This window comes from Hypomesus nipponensis, chromosome 11 (genome assembly GCF_054491055.1).
Source record: "Hypomesus nipponensis isolate SF chromosome 11, ASM5449105v1, whole genome shotgun sequence".
Taxonomy (NCBI): Eukaryota; Metazoa; Chordata; class Actinopteri; order Osmeriformes; family Osmeridae; genus Hypomesus; species Hypomesus nipponensis.
In genome coordinates, this window is record NC_140371.1 from 8,763,140 (window position 1) to 8,790,268 (window position 27,129).

Consider the following 27,129-nt stretch of genomic DNA (forward strand, 5'->3'; position numbering starts at 1 on the left):
TCTGATTGGTTGTAGGTCTATCCAATTGAGCGAAGAGGCATTTGTTTTACGAGTTCGGTTGAAACACGCCTCATAGTCACAGCCCAACGGAGAGTTCAGACTCATATTCTGACTAGAATTATAAGTATGACAATGTCAGGCTAAGTACCATGTGCAATTTCATGCAATTTGACATTTAAATGTAGACAGTTTCTTAAGCTTTGTCCCAAAGCTGACCATAGGCAATACTCTGCACTTTCTATTCATTAAATCTCAACAGTTGGTGTGTAGCAGAGAGGATAGAGAGACTAACTTGTAACCTTTTGCTCATGAGTTCAAATGCCCATTCAGCCTATTGTTGTTGGCCAAACATGAAGTCGTTTTGCTTCCACATTGTACATTTTTTTAATATTTTGCCATTTTGCGGAGGAACCTGCATTGCTGCTTGCAGCTATATTTATTGATTATATTTTAGTTATTCTAAGTGTTGTGTCCCAATTACTCAGTAGCTGATAGGTTAAGCCTTGTCATACAGCATCTGTCCCCATTTGTTTTAAGTTGTGGCAATAAAACGCAGATGCTAAAATCAGCTTTGGGACAGAACATTTATCATTAATAGGGTTAAATTAGAAAGAAATACAAAAAGAGAAAGGTATGGGCAACACTTTAGATTAAGGGGAGGTGTTAAGTGTTAGCAGTAAAGGTTATTCAAAAAAGTGTATGAAGGAACAGTATGGGTGAGGGATAGAAGGGATAAGGGATTAATGAAAAGTGTTGTCAGATGACGTAGCAGCATCATTTTACACTAGTTCTGTATATCAGTGGTTCTCAACCCTGGTCCTCAAGTAACCCCTGTCCTGCACGTTTTAGATGTTTCCCTGCTCCAACACACCTGATTCAAATGAATGGTCGCTAACAGGCTTCTACAAAACTAGATAACGACCCATTCATTTGAATCAGGTGTGTTGGAGCAGGGAAACATCTAAAACGTGGAGGACAGGGGGTACTTAAGGACCAGGGTTGAGAACCACTGCTGTATATCCTAAAGAAGTGTGCATTGGATCTCAAAACGAACATTTGACTCAAACCATTATACTGTCCCTGCATTAATGTTTTTAACTTTTGATAACTGAGATTGAAACGACTGAGTCGTTTGTTTTGCAAATCTACACAAATGTACTTATGCCCATGGACAGTTTGTTTTCTATCAAATGCAATGTACATTTCTCCCTGACAAGCTATTTTTTGGTCTCAGCACATGACAATAGGCCTCAGTATATCATACATGCAGAAGAGTGGCACATCACAACACCATAGCAATGGCTAATCTACTGTATGGTATGTGTCCCTTAAAGAGCGGAGTAAAAACATCAACAAGGCAGTCCTTAGAAAGGTTCAAGTTAAGTGCCATGCTAGTGCATCATTCATGCAGCTGCTTTCCTGAGGGAGATTCTCTCGTCTCAGGTCTATTTCCTAGCAGGTGAAACACCCAAGATATTTACGCCTCATGGTAAATAGATGAGAAGTTCTTTATACTCGGCCAACTCCACCTAAAATGTTCTAAGCAGAGATGCCAATCTGCAACATGACCGTGCATTGACACAGCTACCCTCAAACGCTCACACAAGCGGTACTTTACAGTAGCTACTGAATGACAGCTCAAAATTGTTGCTTATAAGCAAGCTCAACACAACCATAACAAACACGGTGTAAGGTCAAAGTGGTTTGAAGGGTCAACAGACCCAGAATATTATAACTGTAACCATGTGGATCTGCACAAACAACTACTGGAATTTCCTTATGCTGTAACCTTTGGGTCAATGAAAAACAAGCACAATTGAAACAGACATACTTAGATAGAATACTTGTAGTGTCAGTTCATTACATCTTTGGCCACAAAGGGCAATTCATTCAAAAGGTGTGGAAAAGACAACATATTTTTGGGTGAATTATCATATATGTGGTTAGACTTTTGCAGATAACAAAGGTTTGTCAGGAACTGTGTGGCTGGTATCAAAGGGAATATGATAGTAACCACACAAGCTGTTATTGATTCCTTATGGCAACATGCTGGAAAATCAAAAGCAGCTGATGTTCATTCTCACCTTCATAGATGGCTTTGAAGCCCTGGGCGCTCACAGCAAAGTCTGTGGTGAACCAGAGTGCCAGGACAGAGCCTGTACTGACGATGGGAGACGGCAACATGAACCCTGACAACCTGCACAGACGGAGAGAGAGAGAGATTATAATATTATGTGTATTATAATATACATTATCGTGTATATAATGTAACACTACATTACTGTTAAAATCACATTATACATGTCAATGAGGAATAGCATTACCTCAAGCCACACCACTTTGGTCTACTCTCTAGTAAGTATTCAGACATAACTTTGATTAATCATGAATTTTCCCTATTATGTCCAATGACGTTCCCACTAATGTTTGTTCTACATGCCATTTGGTGTTTCTCATTTCAGAATTGAGCAGTGTATGAATCTTTCATTTTGTGTTGGCTGGAGACATGGCAGCCCTGCATCTTTTATACCTTTCATTACACGCACATGCATGCACAAACAGAGCTAGACAAGCACACATACCTGCTAAACCTGCAGAAAATCAAGTGCCTGATCTGCTCCATCTCTAATGGTTTTGGATGTTGGCCATTTTAGCCATGGAGATGTATGGGGCTGTTAACATCAGAACCATGCTCATGGAAAACCACACACAGGGGCTCACTTGTCACCTTGATGGACAGGTAATAGGCTCTAACCCTATGCTACCAAAACACCTACAAGAGCAGGCCACAAAGAGAGCCTGTCCTCAGTAGGATGTGAGACACACAAGGTTGTATTTCAATTTTAGTTTTTTACTCATTCAAAATCCAGTTTTCCCTACCCCTAAACCTAAGCCCTTAACTTGACACTGCAACTATCCCACTTTAACTTAAACCCCAACCCTTAATGTAATTCTAACCCTAACACCTTATAAGAAAAAACCAAGACATAAGACCAAGAAAATGTCCTTGCAGGTATATTTTTCCCTTACTATTCCTGGGTGGAGTTCTGGGGCCTGTACTACGAATCAAGATTTGGCGTTAGCGAGGTAACTTCAGGTTCAACCCAGGGTTTTCTGTACTACGACGGTGGATTACTTGTTACCGGGGTAGATCGCCATGGTAACATATGCTGAACGGCTAACCTGGTCGGGAGCAGGATAAATTGGAGATCAGAGATCAACCGGTATGAAAACCCCGCCCATTAACTAATTCTTGACGATAATGTCGTCACCGTTCATAGTAGATCCTGTGCAGCTTGGTGCGCTGATGCTGTAGTGAGAGGTGCGTTCAGAAGAGCCAGATCATTTTGAGACCGACAAAACCCTTCTGCATTCCCTCATGAGTATCTTTCTGAAAGATATAGATTCTTAGCAGAGGGAACTACGTATATTGCCAGCTTCTTGAGCCGTATGTTGCCAATGCGACGCATTGAAGCTGTGCACTCAGTCCCACAGACTGAATGCATAGCGTTTCGTTATTTCGCTATGGGTAGCTAGTTTTATAGTGTGGGTGATGTGGAGAACCTGAGCAAGAACACGGTCTGCCGCGCAATTTTAAACAGATTTTATGATGACAAATATATATCCAAAGTGCCCTTTGTAAAAACTTTGGACTCCTAATATGTTGGCAAAATGAAAGGAGGTTTTTCACTCAATGTTCTGATTTCTGTTCTGGAAATGTATGCAAAGAATTTCATATTTTACAACGTCATCATTTGCTCATTTAAACATAGGCCTACATTTACAGGGAACTAGTAATGAAAACATTATTTGACCTACTATTAGTTATCAACTTGGGAAGTTTCATGTTGATATGTTATCCCTATTCACTGTGTCTCCCCTTAATCCTTTTGTCCTTGGGTTGCTTTGACCCATTTTCTAATCATTTCCATATCAGAAATTGGGGTTTCTTTCAACCAAAACCTTTCAAACCAAAAAGAACAATGGGTATCTGTACAAAGCTCTTCACAAGTGATACATAAATGATCATTTCACTACTTTCATTGATTTTTGATGTTTCATTCACTTTTATAGCATTTTTCAAAAATAATAAATAGGACATTGAAAGAGAGAAGTAGTGAAAACCCCCACAAAAGATTCAAAAGGCACAACAACAAAGCCACAAAAAGGTATAAAAATATCAAAACGTAGACAAAGGTTTAACAAATACATCCTCATGTGTTCTCCCTCCCCTAGGAACAGGAAAAATATGTCAGTGTAACTAAGTTTAGTGTCGTTCAGTCATGTACGATCTCCTCATATTCCAGTTTTTCTGTCTCCAGCCTTGTTTTTTTAATTAAAAACCTTATAATAGAGCTCCAGGGTTCTTTTATACAGGGCCCTCACACTGTCTGCTCCAGCCTGAAACAAATGAAGAACATTGTCCCTTTGCAAGGCACACTTGGAGAAAGTTGAAGGTGTCCATTTGACTACTGTGGTTTTTTGCTTATACCTTGTGTCTTTGTCTTGGCCTTGAAGTGGAGGCCCTAGGCTCAGGGGGAGGAAGAAGTTCCTCTTCCTGCTGAGTTCAACACCATAGAAATGTAATCAATTGAGTCATATTTGAAATGAGCACTTTAAGGACTTGTGTCTTATGTTGAGACCACCACAATTAGTAAGTCCTTACAGACACTTCAATCACAGTCACACGTTCACACACTCTCACCATCTGTGTTGCAAGTGGTAAATAAAACTCAAAGGTGTACCCCCAAAATGAGCAGGCAGACACAGTTTCCTGATCATCTAGGACCTCCACTTGAGAAAGTAAATGGTATATTTCATCCATATTCAGCAACCACATATGGCATACATACTGGTGTATGACTATTAGTTTCACTGTTACCTCTGTATGGCACAGTGGGACGACAGTGGGTGGTGGCAGCAACACCACTGTATTTCCTGTCACTGCAGAGAACAGTAATACATTTCACTCCTACAATATTCATAAATAATTGTTGAATGAACATGGTCACATAAATTACTTGAAACATACATATGCCTGGGCTTCCAACCTGCTGCCACCAGTTGCCTAATTTTTCTTCCTGTTGGCTGCAGGCAATTTCATTGTTCTATAGGCCTTTTGTAGCTATACAATATCCTACAAAAGGGACTAATTCAGGCAATTCAGCCTTGTACTTGTTGGCCTTAAAATATGTGCAAGTATTGCCTCCTACTACTTACCGTTTTGAATTATGGTTTTATATTTATTTAGCATTTGCTCCAACGATCGTTTGCCACTGCAGGGTTGCAACTAAAAATATAGCTGCAAGCAGCAATGGAGGGGCCAAGCAGTCCAGAGCAGGACAAGGCCTCCATAGCACATGCGCAACAATGAAGTCACAGCAACCTGTTGCACTCATGCAACACACCAAGTTTGGTTGAAATATCTGTTTGCGTTCAAGAGTACTGAGTGTTCAAATTTTTATTTTTTTCTGGTATAACACCACAGGCCTCCTCTGCTCCTCATGGGAACGAAGGAACCGAAGTTTGGTGATGATCAGACACATTTTTGCTGAGTTATGCTCTCACGTGTCTTTTGCAGCTTCGCTGCCGCCTTTGATCAGCTCTAACGAACAAACGGTTTTAAAATGGAAAATCCATGCAACACCTTTGTGAAGCTTGGTCTAAAGATCATCTGTGCCAAATTTAGTCAACATTGGACACAATTTGGGGCGTGCAAAAGGTTTTTACACTTTTCCATGAAATCCATAATGGCGGCCGCGTCAATTCGGTTATTATGAAATATTATCAACGGCCAGGCTTGATATCTCACAAGACATCAAGAGACAAAGAAATTACTTTAATAAGGTAAACACTTCCATAGTTATTAGCCAAAACACGTTTATGCTTCCGGCCACGCCCCCTTTTAGTCACATGACACCATTTTTGGAGGACATCCTTAGAATAAAGTTCAGAGTAGGCCTAACAACTTTGGTGTCACTGCTTCAAAGAACTGCTGAGATATGGCTTCACTTCCTGTTTGGCGGCTTTTCTGCAGAATTTGATTGGCTGTACTGGACAAACGGTTTGGTAAATCAAATATCCTTCGATAACTTTTGTGAGGCTTGGTCTGAAGATCATCTGTGGCAATTTTGAAGAAGATTCGACAAGAATTGTAGGAGAAGTAGGCTTTCAAAGGTTTTTGATAAAACCGGAAATAGCGGAAAATGTGTATACCGGAAATTGACGCCATGGTGTGCATTGAACTCGGCGTGATCCAGGGAATCCAGTGGTACCTCATTTTTGAAAATGGGTCATACGGTTCAAGAGTTGCGTGTGTAAACACAACTCAAACTTTGACCCGTTAGTGGCGCTAGAGTGCCAAAGCATGGGACATGAAACTTTGTGAATTGGACCAGGGGACTGTCCCCAATGAGTGTGCCAAATTTCAAAACTTTTGACCAAGCGCTTATGGGGGCTGCCATAGACACCCATGGCGGAAGAATAATAAATATAACTGCAAGCAGTAATGGCGGATTCCTCCAAACACTGCGAACCATTGAAAAATGTTTATTTTTGACAAATTGTAACTGTATAGAAAAATGTATGCTGCAGAATTACCAATGGCATACCAAATCTGAAATGCAATACCATCAAGATCCACAAGGGCCTTTATTTCAAGCCAGTAAGTGAAGGAAGGGGGCTTGGTGAGCTTATCCATTCCAGAAAGCCTTGTATCTTTATGCATTAAGGCGTGGCCTGTAGCGCCACCTATGGGTAATGGTGGACCATTTGTGGTGTGGTAGTTACTCTTGGCCTATACTATTAATGTTTCAGGATTTTAAAAACTTTTTACCATTGCATATAAAATCGGAAATGCAATACCAACAGGATCCACATGGGCTTTGGGTAAAGTGTGGTAGTTACTCTTGGCCTGTACTGTCAATGTGTCAGGATTTGGAGACCTTTTTACTATTGCATACAAAGTAGGAAATGCAATGACACCAAGGTCCTCAAGGGCCTATGCTGATATTCAAGGAATGAGTGGGGGCTTGGTCAGCCCACACAGTCCTGATATGTTGCGTGTGTGTCTTGCCAAGCCCGCGCGTGTCAAGGGAAGAATGAGTGTCTGAGAATTTGGAGCATGCGCGGGGAGGAGCAGGGGACACATTTCATTGTAAATTTCCCTAGAAATTAGCCAAGCATGCATGTTTCAAAGATTCACCAAAAATCGACCTTTCATCTTAGAGTCAACTTTTTCTCAGATTTGTGTACTAAACATTCTCAAGAGTCTTCATATGAACTTGTTTGACTGGCTTACGTGTAAAGCATTGCGAACCATTGAAAAATGTATATTCTTGACAAATTGTAACTGTATAGAAAAATCAATGCTGCAGAATTTCCAATGGGATACCAAATCTGAAATGCAATAACATCAACATCCACAAGGGCCTTTATTTCAAGCCAAGAAGTGAAGCGCTTTAATCTTCACAAGAAGTGAAGTGCTTTGTGCTTTAGGGCGTGGCCTGTAGCGACACCTATTGGTAATGGTGGGCCATTTGTGGTGTGGTAGTTACTCTTGGCCTATACTATCAATGTTTCAGGATGTTTTTAACTTTTTACCATTGCATACAAAATCGGAAATGCAATACCAACAAGATCCACATGGGCTTTTGTTAAAGTGTTGTTGTTACTCTTGGCCTTTACTATCAATGTTTCAGGATTTGGAGAACTTTTTACCATGGCAAACAAAATCTGAAATGCAATACCATCAAGATCCACATGGCCTTTGCAAAAGACCAAGCAACACTCTCCTGAAATGTTGCGTGTGCGTCTTGCCAAGCCCGCGCGTGTGTCAAGGGAAGACCTATGGGTAATAGTGGGCCATTTGTGGTGTGGTAGTTACTCTTGGTCTATACTATCAATGTTTCAGGATTTTTATAACTTTTTACCATTGTATACAAAATCGGAAAAGCAATACCAACAAGATCCACATGGGCTTTTTGTTAAAGTGTTTCTTTGCCTATACTATCTATGTTTCAGGATTTTGAGACCTTTTTACCATTGCATACAAAATCGGAAATGCAATACCATCAAGAGCCACATGGGCCTTTTTTTCAAGCCAATAAGTGAAGGGAGGGGGCTTGGTGAGCCTATCCATTCCAGAAAGCCTTGTATATTTGTGCTTTTTGGCGTGGCCTGTAGCGCCACCTATGGGTAATGGTGGGCCATTTGTGGTGTGGTAGTTACTCTTGGTCTATACTATCAATGTTTCAGGATTTTTATAACTTTTTACCATTGCATACAAAATCGGAAATGCAATACCAACAAGATCCACATGGGCTTTTGTTAAAGTGTTTCTCGGCCTACACTATCAATGTTTCAGGATTTGAGACCTTTTTACCATTGCATACAAAATCGGAAATGCAATACCATCAAGAGCCACATGGGCCTTTGCTAAAGACCAAGGAATGAGTGGGGGCTTGGTCAGCCCACACTCTCCTGAAATGTTGCGTGTGCGTCTTGGCCGCGCGTGTGTCAAGGGAAGGCTGAGTGTGTGTGAGATTTTGGAGCACGCGCGGGGAGGAGCAAGGGAGACATTCATTGGAAATTTGCCTAGAAATTAGCCAAGCAAGCATGTTTCAAATATTCACCAAAAATCGACCTTTCATCTTACAGTCAACTTTTTCACAGATTTGTGTTATGAACATTCTCAAGAGTTTTCATATGAACTTGTGATTGAATCAGAGTATCAGTTTTTGAATGGCTGATGTGTAAAGCATAATTTTAGCGTTAGCGATAAGTTCAATTTGCTTTATATCAATCATTTTTTGAGATATGAATTTGCCTTTGCACATGGTAACATGTTGTAGTGTCTTCCTCCGATCTACCAAGTTTAGTGTTGATATCTCAAAGATTTGCTGAGACATGACTTCACATCCTGTTTGGCGGCTTTTCTGATGAATTTGATTGGCTGTACCGGACAGACGGTTATGAGGATCAAAATTCCTTTGATAACTTTTGTGAGGCTTGGTCTGAAGATCATCTCTGGTGATTTTGAAGAAGATATGACAAAAATTGTAGGAGGAGTAGGCTTTCAAAGGTTTTTGATAAAACCGGAAATGGCGGGAAATCTATATAACCGGAAATTAACGCCATGGTGTGCGTTGAACTCGGCTTGATCCAGGGAATCCAATGGTACCTCATTTTTGAAAATGAGTCATACGGTTCAAAAGTTGCGTGTGTAAACACAAGTCCAACTTTGACCCATTGGTGGCGCTAGAGTGGTCTAATGGGAGACATGAAACTTGGTGTAGGTATAGAAGAAACTGTCCTTAATGAGTGTGCCAAATTTCACAAAAAGTTGTCGATGGGGTCTAGGGGCTGCCATTGACTCCCATGGTACAAGAATTACAAATAATAAAACCACCAATAACAATAGGTTTCCTCCTTACGGAGGAATCCTAATAATAAATATAACTGCAAGCAGTAATGGCGGATTCCTCCAAACACTGCGAACCATTGAAAAATGTTTATTTTTGACAAATTGTAACTGTATAGAAAAATGTATGCTGCAGAATTACCAATGGCATACCAAATCTGAAATGCAATACCATCAAGATCCACAAGGGCCTTTATTTCAAGCCAGTAAGTGAAGGAAGGGGGCTTGGTGAGCTTATCCATTCCAGAAAGCCTTGTATCTTTATGCATTAAGGCGTGGCCTGTAGCGCCACCTATGGGTAATGGTGGACCATTTGTGGTGTGGTAGTTACTCTTGGCCTATACTATTAATGTTTCAGGATTTTAAAAACTTTTTACCATTGCATATAAAATCGGAAATGCAATACCAACAGGATCCACATGGGCTTTGGGTAAAGTGTGGTAGTTACTCTTGGCCTGTACTGTCAATGTGTCAGGATTTGGAGACCTTTTTACTATTGCATACAAAGTAGGAAATGCAATGACACCAAGGTCCTCAAGGGCCTATGCTGATATTCAAGGAATGAGTGGGGGCTTGGTCAGCCCACACAGTCCTGATATGTTGCGTGTGTGTCTTGCCAAGCCCGCGCGTGTCAAGGGAAGAATGAGTGTCTGAGAATTTGGAGCATGCGCGGGGAGGAGCAGGGGACACATTTCATTGTAAATTTCCCTAGAAATTAGCCAAGCATGCATGTTTCAAAGATTCACCAAAAATCGACCTTTCATCTTAGAGTCAACTTTTTCTCAGATTTGTGTACTAAACATTCTCAAGAGTCTTCATATGAACTTGTTTGACTGGCTTACGTGTAAAGCATTGCGAACCATTGAAAAATGTATATTCTTGACAAATTGTAACTGTATAGAAAAATCAATGCTGCAGAATTTCCAATGGGATACCAAATCTGAAATGCAATAACATCAACATCCACAAGGGCCTTTATTTCAAGCCAAGAAGTGAAGCGCTTTAATCTTCACAAGAAGTGAAGTGCTTTGTGCTTTAGGGCGTGGCCTGTAGCGACACCTATTGGTAATGGTGGGCCATTTGTGGTGTGGTAGTTACTCTTGGCCTATACTATCAATGTTTCAGGATGTTTTTAACTTTTTACCATTGCATACAAAATCGGAAATGCAATACCAACAAGATCCACATGGGCTTTTGTTAAAGTGTTGTTGTTACTCTTGGCCTTTACTATCAATGTTTCAGGATTTGGAGAACTTTTTACCATGGCAAACAAAATCTGAAATGCAATACCATCAAGATCCACATGGCCTTTGCAAAAGACCAAGCAACACTCTCCTGAAATGTTGCGTGTGCGTCTTGCCAAGCCCGCGCGTGTGTCAAGGGAAGACCTATGGGTAATAGTGGGCCATTTGTGGTGTGGTAGTTACTCTTGGTCTATACTATCAATGTTTCAGGATTTTTATAACTTTTTACCATTGTATACAAAATCGGAAAAGCAATACCAACAAGATCCACATGGGCTTTTTGTTAAAGTGTTTCTTTGCCTATACTATCTATGTTTCAGGATTTTGAGACCTTTTTACCATTGCATACAAAATCGGAAATGCAATACCATCAAGAGCCACATGGGCCTTTTTTTCAAGCCAATAAGTGAAGGGAGGGGGCTTGGTGAGCCTATCCATTCCAGAAAGCCTTGTATATTTGTGCTTTTTGGCGTGGCCTGTAGCGCCACCTATGGGTAATGGTGGGCCATTTGTGGTGTGGTAGTTACTCTTGGTCTATACTATCAATGTTTCAGGATTTTTATAACTTTTTACCATTGCATACAAAATCGGAAATGCAATACCAACAAGATCCACATGGGCTTTTGTTAAAGTGTTTCTCGGCCTACACTATCAATGTTTCAGGATTTGAGACCTTTTTACCATTGCATACAAAATCGGAAATGCAATACCATCAAGAGCCACATGGGCCTTTGCTAAAGACCAAGGAATGAGTGGGGGCTTGGTCAGCCCACACTCTCCTGAAATGTTGCGTGTGCGTCTTGGCCGCGCGTGTGTCAAGGGAAGGCTGAGTGTGTGTGAGATTTTGGAGCACGCGCGGGGAGGAGCAAGGGAGACATTCATTGGAAATTTGCCTAGAAATTAGCCAAGCAAGCATGTTTCAAATATTCACCAAAAATCGACCTTTCATCTTACAGTCAACTTTTTCACAGATTTGTGTTATGAACATTCTCAAGAGTTTTCATATGAACTTGTGATTGAATCAGAGTATCAGTTTTTGAATGGCTGATGTGTAAAGCATAATTTTAGCGTTAGCGATAAGTTCAATTTGCTTTATATCAATCATTTTTTGAGATATGAATTTGCCTTTGCACATGGTAACATGTTGTAGTGTCTTCCTCCGATCTACCAAGTTTAGTGTTGATATCTCAAAGATTTGCTGAGACATGACTTCACATCCTGTTTGGCGGCTTTTCTGATGAATTTGATTGGCTGTACCGGACAGACGGTTATGAGGATCAAAATTCCTTTGATAACTTTTGTGAGGCTTGGTCTGAAGATCATCTCTGGTGATTTTGAAGAAGATATGACAAAAATTGTAGGAGGAGTAGGCTTTCAAAGGTTTTTGATAAAACCGGAAATGGCGGGAAATCTATATAACCGGAAATTAACGCCATGGTGTGCGTTGAACTCGGCTTGATCCAGGGAATCCAATGGTACCTCATTTTTGAAAATGAGTCATACGGTTCAAAAGTTGCGTGTGTAAACACAAGTCCAACTTTGACCCATTGGTGGCGCTAGAGTGGTCTAATGGGAGACATGAAACTTGGTGTAGGTATAGAAGAAACTGTCCTTAATGAGTGTGCCAAATTTCACAAAAAGTTGTCGATGGGGTCTAGGGGCTGCCATTGACTCCCATGGTACAAGAATTACAAATAATAAAACCACCAATAACAATAGGTTTCCTCCTTACGGAGGAATCCTAAATATAGCTGCAGGCAGCAATGGCGGGTTCCTCCTTAACATTGCAAACCATTACCAAATTGACATGACACAGACATGTATTTCACACATGTACACAATATTCCAAGACAATTGGATCAGTGGCTGAATTTAAGTCATTTTCACAAATTGTCACTGTAGAGAAATGTCCATGCTGCCGACATTGTGGGTTCTTGATACTCTTTTGTTCCCCATGAGCAATATGAGGCATGCGTACCAACTTTTAGAAATTTTGGACAAACGGGGTTAAAATGCTGTTGTCGTCGTTGTCATCTACCGCTTGTCCGGGGGTCGGGTCGCTGGGGCAGCAACCTAAGCAGGCCCCGACTTCCCTCTCCCCGGCCACTTCCACCAGCTCCCCCTGGGGGACCCCGAGGCGTTCCCAGGCCAGCCAAGAGACAGTCCCTCCAGCGTGTCCTGGGTCTTCCCCGGGGCCCCTTCCCAGTGGGACGTGCCCAAAACACCTCACCAGGGAGGCGTCCAGGAGGCATCCTGATCAGATGCCCGAGCCACCTCAGCTGGCTCCTCTCGACGCAGAGGAGCAGCGGTTCTCCTCTGAGCCCCTCCCGGATGACCGAGCTTCTTACCCTATCTCTAAGGGAAAGCCCGGACACCCTGCGGAGAAAGCTCATTTCGGCCGCTTGTATTCGGTCACCGCCCATAGTTCGTGACCATTGGTGAGGGTAGGAACATAGATCGACTGGTAAATAGCGAGCTTTGCCTTTCGACTCAGCTCCTTCTTCACCACGACGGACCGATGCAGAGCCCGCATCACTGCGAACGCCGCACCGATCCGCCTGTCGATCTTGCGCTGCATTCTTCCCTCGTGAACAAGACCCAGAGATACTTGAAGTCCTCGGCTTGGGTCAATGTGCCTTTCATCAACCCCAAGTTTGCGTGCTACAGGTCTGTTGCTGCTTGTGAGTGCTTTCTGCACAGCTTTCTGTTTGAAAGCTAAAATATAAGAATGTTTTGGCATGCTAATTCAGATTTCAACAAAAAGGAGAGACACGCGCAGCTTCAATTTTACACTCAGCATTTGTTTGACCTCCTTGTCTAGTTGTTTGTCTGCAGCGTTTAATCAAAGAAATATGGTATATGACAGCAATATTTTGTATGTAACTGGCCTTTTTAACATCACAAGTGGCCGCAGCTTTGCCCCTTATGGTCTAGGACTTCCCCTAGCTGCATTGCAAATCAAGAATAGAGCTTTTCATTTGGCCCAGTGGCAGACTGTCTGAGGTTGTCAAATGTCACCACTCATGGAATGCTTCTTGTCCAATAAAATAGACTTACTTGAATGGAACTAATTGTTGTGCACACATTTATATTCCAGTTATAAACAAACATCAACCATATTGTACATGGACAAAGTTGCTTCCTAATTGCATTCACTCTTATTTCATAGTTTTTGTGATGTCAAAGTAGAATAACTACATATGTGTCTTACATAAACATACACACTCAATTTTAAATCAATTGTAGTCAGTGTAGTTAAATGTGGTAATATGTCCATATCATTGTTGTGTTGGAAATGTATGTGAATGCTGGGTGGTTGACTATTTCTTATTGTATGATCTGTTTGAGATGTAAGCAAGGTAAATATTCCGTGAGGTCTTAAGATAGATAGCAGTTTTAGAATAAACAAATACTTTATTAGCAATGAACAAAATTTACAAGTTAAAGGCAAATGAATAAGTAACATGAATATAAGTAAAAGAACGTATGTCGAGCACACTCATGCTGTTTGAGGTTGTCAAATATCACCAGACATGGACTTCTGCCTAAATTGACATGCACCAACTCAGAGCAATGAGTTTCAACAACCATCAGCACAGTTATTCAATTTGTTGACTTTACTCTTAATGCAAGACTATGTTTAAGTTATTGTCTGAAATTCTTTGTCGGCAACTGTTTATGGAAGAACCTTCCCTCACCAAATTGCTTTGGTCATGCTTTCTTAAAAGTCTAGTCTTTAGTTTAGATGTGCCAAAGAAGATGATAACATGACCAAGCTGTGTTTGGTTGATTCAACTGTATAGTTCTGAAGAAGAAGACCTTCTGTTTCTTTTAACAGGAGAAGTAGCTGTGGCCAAACTAATCAGAGAATACCTACAAGTCTAAAATGGCTACTAGACTAAGGAGTAAAGGTGGGAGTTTGGTACTGTTGGGGCCATGTACTGTTATGGTTTTTGATTCAAACAACTTGCTAAATGATTAAATGTCTGTTAAATGTCAAATCCAACTTTAAATGTATAAAAGAGAGAATTAAACCTAGAGGTGTAAAAGGCTACGTTTATTTAAACAAATTACAGACAGGATTTGGGGAAAAAGCTCTAGAAATTAGCCAAGCATACATATTTTAAATATTTACAATTGATCTACTTTTCATCTTACATTGAACTATTTTTCTGATTTGTGGGGGTGCCGTTATAGGTTCTAGAGGTTTTTTGTTCCTTATTAGAAATAAGGCATGTGGTATGAATTTCAGAATTTTGGGACAAATGGGATGCAAATGGCATCACTTTGAAACTTCTTACCATTTACCATCAAGATCCACAAGGCCTTTGCTAGAGACTAAGGAATGAGTGGGGGCTTGGTCAGCCCACACTCTCCTGAAATGTTGCGTGTGCGTCTTGGCCGCGCGTGTGTCAAGGGAAGACTGAGTGTGTGTGAGAATTTGGAGCACGCGCGGGCAGGAGGAGGGGAGAGAGGGTTTTGCAGAATAGCTCTGAAATTAGCCAAGCATGCATGTTTCAAATATTCACCAAAAATATACTTTTCATCTCACAGTCAACTTTTTTTCAGATTTGAATACTAAACATTCTCAAGAGTCTTCATATGAACTAGTGATTGTATCAGAGTATCCGTTTTAGACCGGTGGATGTGTAAAGCATTATTTTAGCGTTAGCGATAAATTTGATTTGATTTATGTCAGTCATTTTTTAAAGTATTAAGTCAATTTTTCACATGGGAACATGTTGTAATGTCTTCCACCGATATACCAAGTTTGGTGTTGATATCTCAAAGATTTGCTGAGATTTGACCCAACTTCCTGTTTGGTTCCTTTGTTGATGATTTTGATTGGCTGTACTGGACAAACAGTTTTGAAAATCAAAAATCCTATTGATAACTTTTGTGAGGCTCAGTCTGGAGATCCTCTCTGGCAACTTTGAAGAAAATTTTAACCAAAAATGTAGGAGGAGTAGCGAAAAAACGTGTTTCCTCAATCTTTATTGTACAGAAAAATCCAATATGGCGGCCGTTATAGGTTCTAGAGGCTTTTTTGTTCCTCATGAGTAATAAGGCATATGTAATAAATTTCAGCATTTTGGGACTTATGGCCTGCAAATGGCATCACTTAAAAAATTGACATTTTGGGGCGTGGCCTGTAGCGCCACCTATTGTCTCACATGGCCCATGTTTGGTATGGTAGTTACTAATGGTCTGCAGTTTCAACATGCCAAATTTCACAACTTTTTACCATTGTGCTCTAGGGGCTGCCATTGACTCCCATGGGTAAAACATAATAATAATAAAACCACCAATAACAATAGGGTTCCCTCCTACCGGAGGAACCCTAATAAATATAACTGCAAGCAGTAATGGCGGATTCCTCCAAACACTGCAAACCATTGAACAATGTTTATTCTTGACAAATTGTAACTGTATAGAAGAATGTATGCTGCAGAATTACCAATGGCATACCAAATCTGAAATGCAATACCATCAAGATCCACAAGGGCCTTTATTTCAAGCCAGTAAGTGAAGGAAGGGGGCTTGGTGAGCTTATCCATTCCAGAAAGCCTTGTATCTTTATGCATTAAGGCGTGGCCTGTAGCGCCACCTATGGGTAATGGTGGGCCATTTGTGGTGTGGTAGTTACTCTTGGCCTATACTATTAATGTTTCAGGATTTTAAAAACTTTTTACCACTGCATATAAAATCGAAAATGCAATACCAACAGGATCCACATGGGCTTTGGGTAAAGTGTGGTAGTTACTCTTGGCCTGTACTGTCAATGTGTCAGGATTTGGAGACCTTTTTACTATTGCATACAAAGTAGGAAATGCAATGACACCAAGGTCCTCAAGGGCCTATGCTGATATTCAAGGAATGAGTTGGGGCTTGGTCAGCCCACACAGTCCTGATATGTTGCGTGTATGTCTTGCCATGCCCGCGCGTGTCAAGGGAAGAATGAGTGTGTGGGAATTTGGAGCATGCGCGGGGAGGAGCAGGGGACACATTTCATTGTAAATTTCCCTAGAAATTAGCCAAGCATGCATGTTTCAAAGATTCACCAAAAATCGACCTTTCATCTTAGAGTCAACTTTTTCTCAGATTTGTGTACTAAACATTCTCAAGAGTCTTCATATGAACTTGTTTGACTGGCTTACATGTAAAGCATTGCGAACCATTGAAAAATGTATATTCTTGACAAATTGTAACTGTATAGAAAAATCAATGCTGCAGAATTTCCAATGGGATACCAAATCTGAAATGCAATAACATCAAGATCCACAAGGGCCTTTATTTCAAGCCAAGAAGTGAAGTGCTTTAATCTTCACAAGAAGTGAAGTGCTTTGTGCTTTAAGGCGTGGCCTGTAGCGACACCTATTGGTAATGGTGGGCCATTTGTGGTGTGGTAGTTACTCTTGGCCTATACTATCAATGTTTCAGGATGTTTTTAACTTTTTACCATTGCATACAAAATCGGAAAAATATACCAACAAGATCCACATGGGCTTTTGTTAAAGTGTTGTTGTTACTGTTGGCCTTTACTATCAATGTTTCAGGATTTGGAGAACTTTTTACCATGGCAAACAAAATCTGAAATGCAATACCATCAAGATCCACAAGGCCTTTGCAAAAGACCAAGGAATGAGTGGGGGCTTGGTAAGCCCACACTCTCCTGAAATGTTGCGTGTGCGTCTTGCCAAGCCCGCGCGTGTGTCAAGGGAAGACCTATGGGTAATAGTGGGCCATTTGTGGTGTGGTAGTTACTCTTGGTCTATACTATCAATGTTTCAGGATTTTTATAACTTTTTACCATTGTATACAAAATCGGAAAAGCAATACCAACAAGATCCACATGGGCTTTTTGTTAAACTGTTTCTTTGCCTATACTATCTATGTTTCAGGATTTTGAGACCTTTTTACCATTGCATACAAAATCGGAAATGCAATACCATCAAGATCCACATGGGCCTTTTTTCAAGCCAATACGTGAAGGGAGGGGGCTTGGTGAACCTATCCATTCCAGAAAGCCTTGTATCTTTGTGCTTTAGGGCGTGGCCTATAGCGCCACCTATGGGTAATGGTGGGCCATTTGAGGTGTGGTATTTACTCTTGGTCTATACTATCAATGTTTCAGGATTTGAGACCTTTTTACCATTGCATACAAAATCGGAAATGCAATACCATCAAGAGCCACATGGGCCTTTGCTAAAGACCAAGGAATGAGTGGGGGCTTGGTCAGCCCACACTCTCCTGAAATGTTGCGTGTGCGTCTTGGCCGCGCGTGTGTCAAGGGAAGGCTGAGTGTGTGTGAGATTTTGGAGCACGCGCGGGGAGGAGCAGGGGAGACATTCATTGGAAATTTGCCTAGAAATTAGCCAAGCAAGCATGTTTCAAATATTCACCAAAAATCGACCTTTCATCTTACAGTCAACTTTTTCACAGATTTGTGTTATGAACATTCTCAAGAGTCTTCATATGAACTTGTGATTGAATCAGAGTATCAGTTTTTGACTGGCTGATGTGCAAAGCATTATTTTAGCGTTAGCGATAAGTTCAATTTGATTTATATCAATCATTTTTAGAGATATGAATTTGCCTTTGCACATGGTAATATGTTGTAGTGTCTTCCTCCGATCGACCAAGTTTAGTGTTGATATCTCAAAGATTTGCTGAGACATGACTTCACATCCTGTTTGGCGGCTTTTCTAATGAATTTGATTGGCTGTACCGGACAGACGGTTATGAGGATCAAAATTCCTTTGATAACTTTTGTGAGGCTTGGTTTGAAGATCATCTCTGGTGATTTTGAAGAATATATGACAAAAATTGTAGGAGGAGTAGGCTTTCAAAGGTTTTTGATAAAACCGGAAATGGCGGGAAATCTATATAACCGGAAATTAACGCCATGGTGTGCGTTGAACTCGGCTTGATCCAGGGAATCCAATGGTACCTCATTTTTGAAAATGAGTCATACGGTTCAAAAGTTGCGTGTGTAAACACAAGTCCAACTTTGACCCATTGGTGGCGCTAGAGTGGTCTAATGGGAGACATGAAACTTGGTGTAGGTATAGAAGAAACTGTCCTTAATGAGTGTGCCAAATTTCACAAAAAGTTGTCGATGGGGTCTAGGGGCTGCCATTGACTCCCATGGTACAAGAATTACAAATAATAAAACCACCAATAACAATAGGTTTCCTCCTTACGGAGGAATCCTAATAAATATAGCTGCAGGCAGCAATGGCGGGTTCCTCCATAGCATTTCAAACCATTACCAAATTGACATGACACAGACATGTATTTCATTCATGTACACAACATTTCAAGACAACTGGATCAATGGCTGATTTTAAGTCATTTTCTGAAATTCTTCACAAATTGTCACTGTAGAGAAATATCCATGCTGCCGACATTATGGGTTATTGACACTCTTTTGTTCCCCATGAGCAATATAAGGCATGCGTACCAACTTTTAGACATTTTGGACAAACAGGGTTAAAATGCCACCCTTTTGAAAGTGACAACTTTGAAGCGTGTTCTGTCAGGCCACCTGTGCTCTGGTCAGGCCCATCATGCAGAGATCCATTCTTTAAAAGCTTTGATTACAATAATAATTTTATGAAAGGGAAGATACACTTTAGTAAAGGACGTGTATGCAATGGTAGGACGACAACTACATTAAGGCCTATAAGTATAGTTATATATATATTATATGTAAAGTAGCCCCATTTTTGTTGGGTGTACAACAAAGGAGTTACCACCAGTTCCAATAGATGCCTCCATATTTAAAATGTAAAAATGACTGGTGGATTAATATTTTCCTTGTTTTATGCTGTTTTTGGGGACTTTCCACTTCAGCACCCATTTCCCAGTGTCATGTTACTGGATCTAGTTAATGGCGTAATGTTATGGGCATGGAGATGAGGCTACTACAAGGGGCCGGGGAGCAGGGCGGTAGGATAAAGCAGGGCGAGACGTTATATACTGGACACACACCACGAATAAAGGGAGACTTCTCAAGTTTTCTAAAACATGGCATGGAGCATTCATTCCGCAAGCAGATGCTTGTACACCCAGTTCCTCTATTCTACGCTACTACATTTTGAGTTGGGATGGTGTTCCACTGTTCTGCTTCTCTTTTTCGCAACTCCTACAAAACATTTCTGGGCATCATTGCTTTTATTAGTGCATGCAATGCTCGGAAGAAAACTATATAACAACAATAATGTTTAATGTAACTGGCCTTTCTAACAGTACAACTAGGCCCAGCTTGGCACCCCATAGTTGCATTGCAAATGAAAACAAGAGCCTTTTCAATAGGCCCAGTGGCAGACTCATGGTGTTTGAGGTTGTCAAATATCACCAGACATGGACTTCTGCCTAAATTGACATGCACCAACGCAGAGCAATGAGTTTCAACAACCATTAGCACAGTTATTCAATTTGTTGACTCTACTCTTAATGCAAGACTATGTTTAAGTCTGAAATTCTTTGTCAGCAACTGTTTATGTAGGAACCCTCCCTCACCCAATTGCTTTGGTCATGCTTTCTTAAAAGTCAAGTCCTTAGTTTAGATGTGCCAAAGAAGATGATAACATGACCAAGCTGTGTTTGGTTGATTCAACTGTATAGTTCTGAAGAAGAAGACCTTCTGTTTCTTTTAACAGTAGAATTAGCTGTGGCCAAACTAACCACACAATGCCTACTAGTCTAAAATGGCTACTAGACTAAGGAGTGAAGGTGGGAGCTTGCTATTGTTATGATTTTTGAGTCAAACAACTTGCTAAATGATTAAATGTCTGTTAAATCTCAAATCCAACTTTAAATTTATAAAAGAGAGAATTAAACCTAGAGGTTTAAAAGGCTACGTTTGTTTAAACAAATTACAGATAGGATTTGGGGAAAAAGCTTTAGAAATTAGCCAAGCATACATATTTTAAATATTCACAATGAATCTACTTTTCATCTTACATTGAACTACTTTTCAGATTTGTGTGGGTGCCGTAGGTTCTAGAGGCTTTTTTGTTCCTCATGAGAAATAAGGCATATGTAATGAATTTCAGAATTTTGGGACAAATGGGATGCAAATGGCAGCACTTTGAAAATGGACAATTGGGGGGTGGCCGTAGCGCCACCTATGGATAATGGTGGGTCATTTGTGGTGTGTTAGTTACTCATGGCCTATACTATCAATGTTTCAGGATTTGGAGAACTTTTTACCATTGTATACAAAATCGGAAATGCAATACCAACAAGATCCACATGGGCTTTTGTTAAAGTGTTTCTTGGCCTATACTGTCTATGTTTCAGGATTTTGAGACCTTTTTAGCATTGCATACAAAATCGGAAATGCAATACCATCAAGATCCATATGGGCCTTTATTTCAAGCCAAGAAGTGAAGGGAGGGGGCTTGGTGAGCCTATCCATTCCAGAAAGTCTTGTATCTTTGTGCTTTAGGGCGTGGCCTGTAGCGCCACCTATGGGTAATGTTGGGCCATTTGTGGTGTGGTAGTTACTTTTGGTCTATATACTATCAATGTTTCAGGATTTATATAACTTTTTACCATTGCATACAAAATCGGAAATGCAATACCACATATAAGATCCACATGGGCCTTTGCTTAAGACCAAGGAATGAGTGGGGGCTTGGTCAGCCCACACTCTCCTGAAATGTTGCGTGTGCGTCTTGGCCGCGCGTGTGTCAAGGGAAGACTGAGTGTGTGTGAGAATTTGGAGCACGCGCGGGCAGGAGGAGGGGAGAGAGGGTTTTGCAGAATAGCTCTGAAATTAGCCAAGCATGCATGTTTCAAATATTCACCAAAAATATACTTTTCATCTCACAGTCAACTTTTTTTCAGATTTGAATACTAAACATTCTCAAGAGTCTTCATATGAACTAGTGATAGTATCAGAGTATCCGTTTTAGACCGGTGGATGTGTAAAGCATTATTTTAGCGTTAGCGATAAATTTGATTTGATTTATGTCAGTCATTTTTTAAGATATTAAGTCAATTTTTCACATGGGAACATGTTGTATTGTCTTCTACCGATATACCAAGTTTGGTGTTGATATCTCAAAGATTTGCTGAGATTTGACCCAACTTCCTGTTTGGTTCCTTTGTTGATGATTTTGATTGGCTGTACTGGACAAACGGTTTAGAAAATCAAAAATCCTATTGATAACTTTTGTGAGGCTCAGTCTGGAGATCCTCTCTGGCAACTTTGAAGAAAATTTTAACCAAAAATGTAGGAGGAGTAGCGAAAAAACGTGTTTCCTCAATCTTTATTGTACAGAAAAATCCAATATGGCGGCCGTTATAGGTTCTAGAGGCTTTTTTGTTCCTCATGAGAAATAAGGCATCTGTAATAAATTTCAGCATTTTGGGACTTATGGCCTGCAAATGGCATCACTTTAAAAATTGACATATTGGGGCGTGGCCTGTAGCGCCACCTGTTGTCTCACATGGCCCATGTTTGGTATGGTAGTTACTAATGGTCTGCAGTTTCAACATGCCAAATTTCACAACTTTTTACAATTGTGCTCTAGGGGCTGCCATTGACTCCCATGGGTAAAACATAATAATAATAAAACCACCAATAACAATAGGGTTCCCTCCTACCGGAGGAACCCTAATAATAAATATAGCTGCAAGCAGCAATGGAGGGGCCAAGCAGTCCAGAGCAGGACATGGCCTCCATAGCACTTGCGCAACAATTAAGTCACAACAACCTGTTGCACTCATGCAACACACCAAGTTTGGTTGAAATATCTGTTTGCGTTCCAAAGTACTAAGTGTTTAAAGTGTTTGTTTCTGGTATAACACCACAGGCCTCCTCTGCTCCTCTTGGGAACGATGGAACCCAAGTTCGGTGACAATCGCTAAAATGGTTGCTGAGTTACGCTCTAACGTGTCTTTTGTGGCTTCGCCGCCGCCTTTGATCGGCTCTACCGAACAAACGGTTTCGAAAATGGAAAATCCATCAGACACCTTTGTGAAGCTTGGTCTGAAGATCATCTGTGCCAAATTTAGTAAACATTGGACAACATTTGGGGCGTGTAAAAGGTTTTTACACTTTTCCATGAAATCCAAAATGGCGGCCGCGTCAATTCGGTTGTTATGAAATATTATCGATGGTCAAGCTTGATATCTCACAAGACATCAACAGACAAAGAAATTACTTTATTAAGGTAAACACTTCAACAGTTATTAGCCAAAACACGTTTATGCTTCCGGCCACGCCCCCTTTTAGTCACATGACACCATTTTTGGAGGACATCCTTAGAATAAAGTTCTGAGTAGGCCTACCAACTTTGGTGTCACTGCCTCAAAGAACTGCTGAGATATGGCTTCACTTCCTGTTTGGCGGCTTTTCTGCAGAATTTGATTGGCTGTACCGGACAAACGGTTTTGAAAATTAAATATCCTTCGATACATTTTGTGAAGCTTGGTCTGAAGATCATGTCTGGGAATTTTGAAGAAGATTTGACAAAATTTGTAGGAGGAGTAGGCTTTTAAAGGTTTTTGATAAAACCGGAAATATCGGAAAATCTATATAACCGGAAATTGACGACATGGTGTGCATTGCACTCGGCTTGATCCAGGGAATCCAATGGTACCTCATTTTTGAAAATGGGACATACGGTTCAAAAGTTGCGTGTGTAAACACAACTCCAACTTTGACCCGTTGGTGGCGCTAGAGTGCCGAAGCATGGGACATGAAACTTTGTGAATTGGACCAGGGGACTGTCCCCAATGAGTGTGCCAAATTTCAAAACTTTCAACCAAGCGCTTATGGGGGCTGCCATAGACACCCATGGCGGAAGAATAATAATAACTAGAGAGCATACAATTTCTGGGGAAATTGTGAGGGTGTGCTTGTGGCTGCCCCAGCTTTCCATACACTCCAGGAGTTACATATTTCAAAAAGCATTTAAGTGTATGACTACAGTTCTGACCATTGTGTTCCCTTGATAATAAGTTTGTAAAAATGACATGCATCACTCAGATGGAGGAGAGGTGATACTGGTTGGTTGGAAGAGAAGGAGGCCAAATGTAGCTCATGAAGATGCAGCGCTAGATAACTTATTAAATTGTAATCAGATATAAACAACTTGTTGGTTGCCCTATTATGTCCTATTATCCTCCTATCATCGCCCTATTATGTAATTTGAACGCCCTGAACGGCATCATTTGAGTAATGAGGGCAAGCGTAGGCTTATTGATTACTTAAAAAACGTTAAGTTTCATTATGCATCATAGAGGAGCCTAGTTAGAGAAGGATTTAGCAGTTTAATATTAGAAGCCTATTTTATTAATAATTTTCAGAGTAACCTCAAACCTTTCTTTTGTTTCTTTGACCTTACATTTTCTTTGAGGGCTTAGTGGTCTCGGTTTAACATCATTATTTATAGCGACATAATTACCGGACACTGTTAGCTCGCAATGTAGACAAAGAATGCCCCTGCAACAAAGTTGTAACTTGGTAACAAGTAGCCAGCTAGAAACCGAGCAGAAGTTTGTAGCCATATAAAGGCCTATAAATATAGGCTACTTGATTTGGCTGCAAGATTCGCTGATTTTGAGTGTCCAAGATATGATGGATTCTGATCTGGATCAACAGTCTAGCCATGTAGCTAAGGCTTGTCCGGGAAGAGTACATTTTTTTTTTACGGCAAGTCAGGAAGATCAATTTAGGCTAGTGCTACTTGCCCCGATGCACTGGACAAGTTATTAAAACTCAAACAAAATAAAATGCAATGTTAGGCCTACTTCACGTTATGTGCCACTCGTTACGTCTATCGATTTTATTTGAGCGAATTCTGCATCAGTAAAACCACCAACCCAAGATCTCTACAGACCAGCTAATTTCCTGCTCAACACTTCAACGGGGGCTTATTACTTGAAAGATGAATTAGGCTATTTACGGTCGTCTCAGTTACACCATGAGGGGTGGGAAATACTGTGATTTGCTTAAGAAGGCAAATGGCTAGTAAAACATAACATTTCATAATAATTTCAATAAATCAAGCAGCGCAGCAAGACCCAGTAAAATGTATATCCTACAGCTAAGCAAGGCTGAAGCAGGCTGACATTAATTATTTTCATGAACAGTTTTGACATTAACAAAGTTTAGGCTGTGGCAATGAAGTTCAGGTTAGTAGTCAGATACTTTCACCTATTGAAAAACTTTTGAGTAAGGGGAAAGCCAAACATGTTCCGTCGCCGTTTGACTTTCTAAACATCTCTAAAGAGATGTTTTTGTTAGCTACTCATTAGTGTCTCGGGTAGGCTACAGCGTTGCAGTGAGCCGCCACACTGATTTGAAACCACAGGTAATGGTCATTTCACCAACAAATCGTTTATTAATGTCAAAATAAATCCTACAACAAAAACGTATTTGTGAGGAATGTTTATTTTAACGATTGAAAACAGATGCATCATGACCACTGTAGTATGTGTTGCCCAAGCAACAGAGGCTAATGTCATGATGCTAATGCTTCAGTGAAATAGTAGACTACCGTTTCCGAAAGTAGATGTGGGCCTACTTACTTAATAATATCAGCTAATATTGTACATTACATTTCACAATTATGTTTCACACCACAAAGTAAAATGATTAAATATCACCCTGGCCTCTTTGCTTGTGGCGTTTCTGCAGCTGCCTTGCAGATTAGTATCCCCCAAGTTAACAGATGGGAAACTAATGTTCTGCTAGATATAGTCACGCGAGTTTTCGTGACGTTAGTGGCGTCAGAGACTGTGGCTAGCAAGTTAGCCACCGTTAGCTTCACTTTTTGCCACAAAAACGTAATTTCTACTTAAACCGTGCAATGGAACATAAATCCCAATACAACCAACGCAATCGCTACCGAGACGAACCTTTTGACATCGCCGTTGTCTATGTAGTCCAAATATTGAGGCATCCTTAGGGGGGCGAAAAGAAACAATAAATAATAAATAATATATATGTGAGATAACAATGGTTTGTGCTCGCCGAAGGCAAGCACACCCCAATAATACTACCAATTACAATAAGTGCCTCGCAGCTTCGCTGCTTGGCCCCTAATAATAATAATAAAACTAACAATAACAATAGGTGCCTCGCAGCTTTGCCCCTAATAATAATAATAATAATAAAACTAACAATAACAATAAGTGCCTCGCAGCTTCGCTGCTTGGCCCCTAATAATACAGCAACAAAAGTTTAACGTTGTGGAATGTACCCGTGTACTTATGGTCACATCTTCAATAAGTCATGGAGCTTACGCATTTACAGCGTATGCTATTTTTTTCCAGCTTGGCAGCAGCGACTTTGTTGAAATTTGCCTGTATTATGTCTGTATTCCTGATATGCTTGTATTACAATATTTCACGCAGGAGGAGTAGACAAAGTTTGTAAGATTGTCTGCTCCTCCTCCGTGAAATATGCGGCTCTTGTTTCGTCCATGTTTGAGATTGGACATACGGTTCAAACCCCGCCCCTTTATGTGAACGCGCACGTCTCTAGATTGGAAAGATCTGGGTTGAGTTAGAGAGTTGATAATAGCCGTTGTAGTACCGCTTATCGTGACTGCAATTGTTAGGCTTCGCGTAGCCGGGTAACTGAAAGTAATTCAGAGCATGTTGATCTTGATTCGTAGTACAGGCCCCAGGTCTAACCTTAACCCTAAAACCTTGCCTGAACCCAAACCACAAATTTTAACCTTAACAAACCCCACCGTTCACAAATTCAATGTTTCCAATGTTTTACTATTAGAGGAGATGAAGTCCACATACATCACTTGCTCAAAGCCAGTCCCCTTCCTCCTGTTGATTTACCACAAACCAATGCACAAGACAGAGTATACAGCAATACACGTATAAACACAAACAGATTTCAGGTTTATTTTTCCTGTTTTTTGGATACTTGCACAGCTAATGCAACATTAGCTTGTTGCAAGTGAGTGGGACCCTCCTACAGGCAGAAGAACTCATAACACACTTATGTTTTGCTTTGTTTTTAATAATTCCAGATTTGAACATTTTTTGTTTTTCCTTTTTAAATCAGAGAGGTGTTCACAATGTTCACTCCAACGTATGGAGGTGCTGCGCCCACTCCTCAATGGGGGTGTTCAACTTCGTGCAGCAATGGCATTCTCAGCTTCAAGGCAGCCGGCTGCAGGCGCGCCGGCGCTGCCTGAAGTCGAATGCACCTAATGACACACTACGCACACACAAGGTTTAGTTCCATGCAATGCCTACAGTGATTTGATGTTTCCATCTTGTTCACCTGGCCACTTTTTTCCATCCTTTTTGGGGTAATATGGTATATGATATCTAAAAAATATTTATGGAAGATAGGGATAGACTTAACATAACTGCATTACCTTACCTTTGTTGTACAGTGAGTTTGCATTAAATTGAAAGACTGATTATTTATATATTTGAACATAATAACCCTGTGTGTTCTCCCTGTTTTATTAA

The 27,129-nt window shown here is 40.6% G+C and overlaps 1 protein-coding gene across 1 annotated transcript in view; it reads right to left on the bottom strand.

The window, feature by feature from the left end:
* LOC146267973 (CUB and sushi domain-containing protein 1-like) overlaps window positions 1–27,129 on the bottom strand; it is a 268,877-nt gene that overhangs the window by 98,489 nt on the left and 143,259 nt on the right. The window contains exon 3 of the mRNA XM_084708968.1: window positions 2,085–2,197. Within this exon, the coding sequence (XP_084565094.1) occupies window positions 2,085–2,197 (113 nt within the window). The remainder of the gene's footprint in view (window positions 1–2,084; window positions 2,198–27,129) is intronic.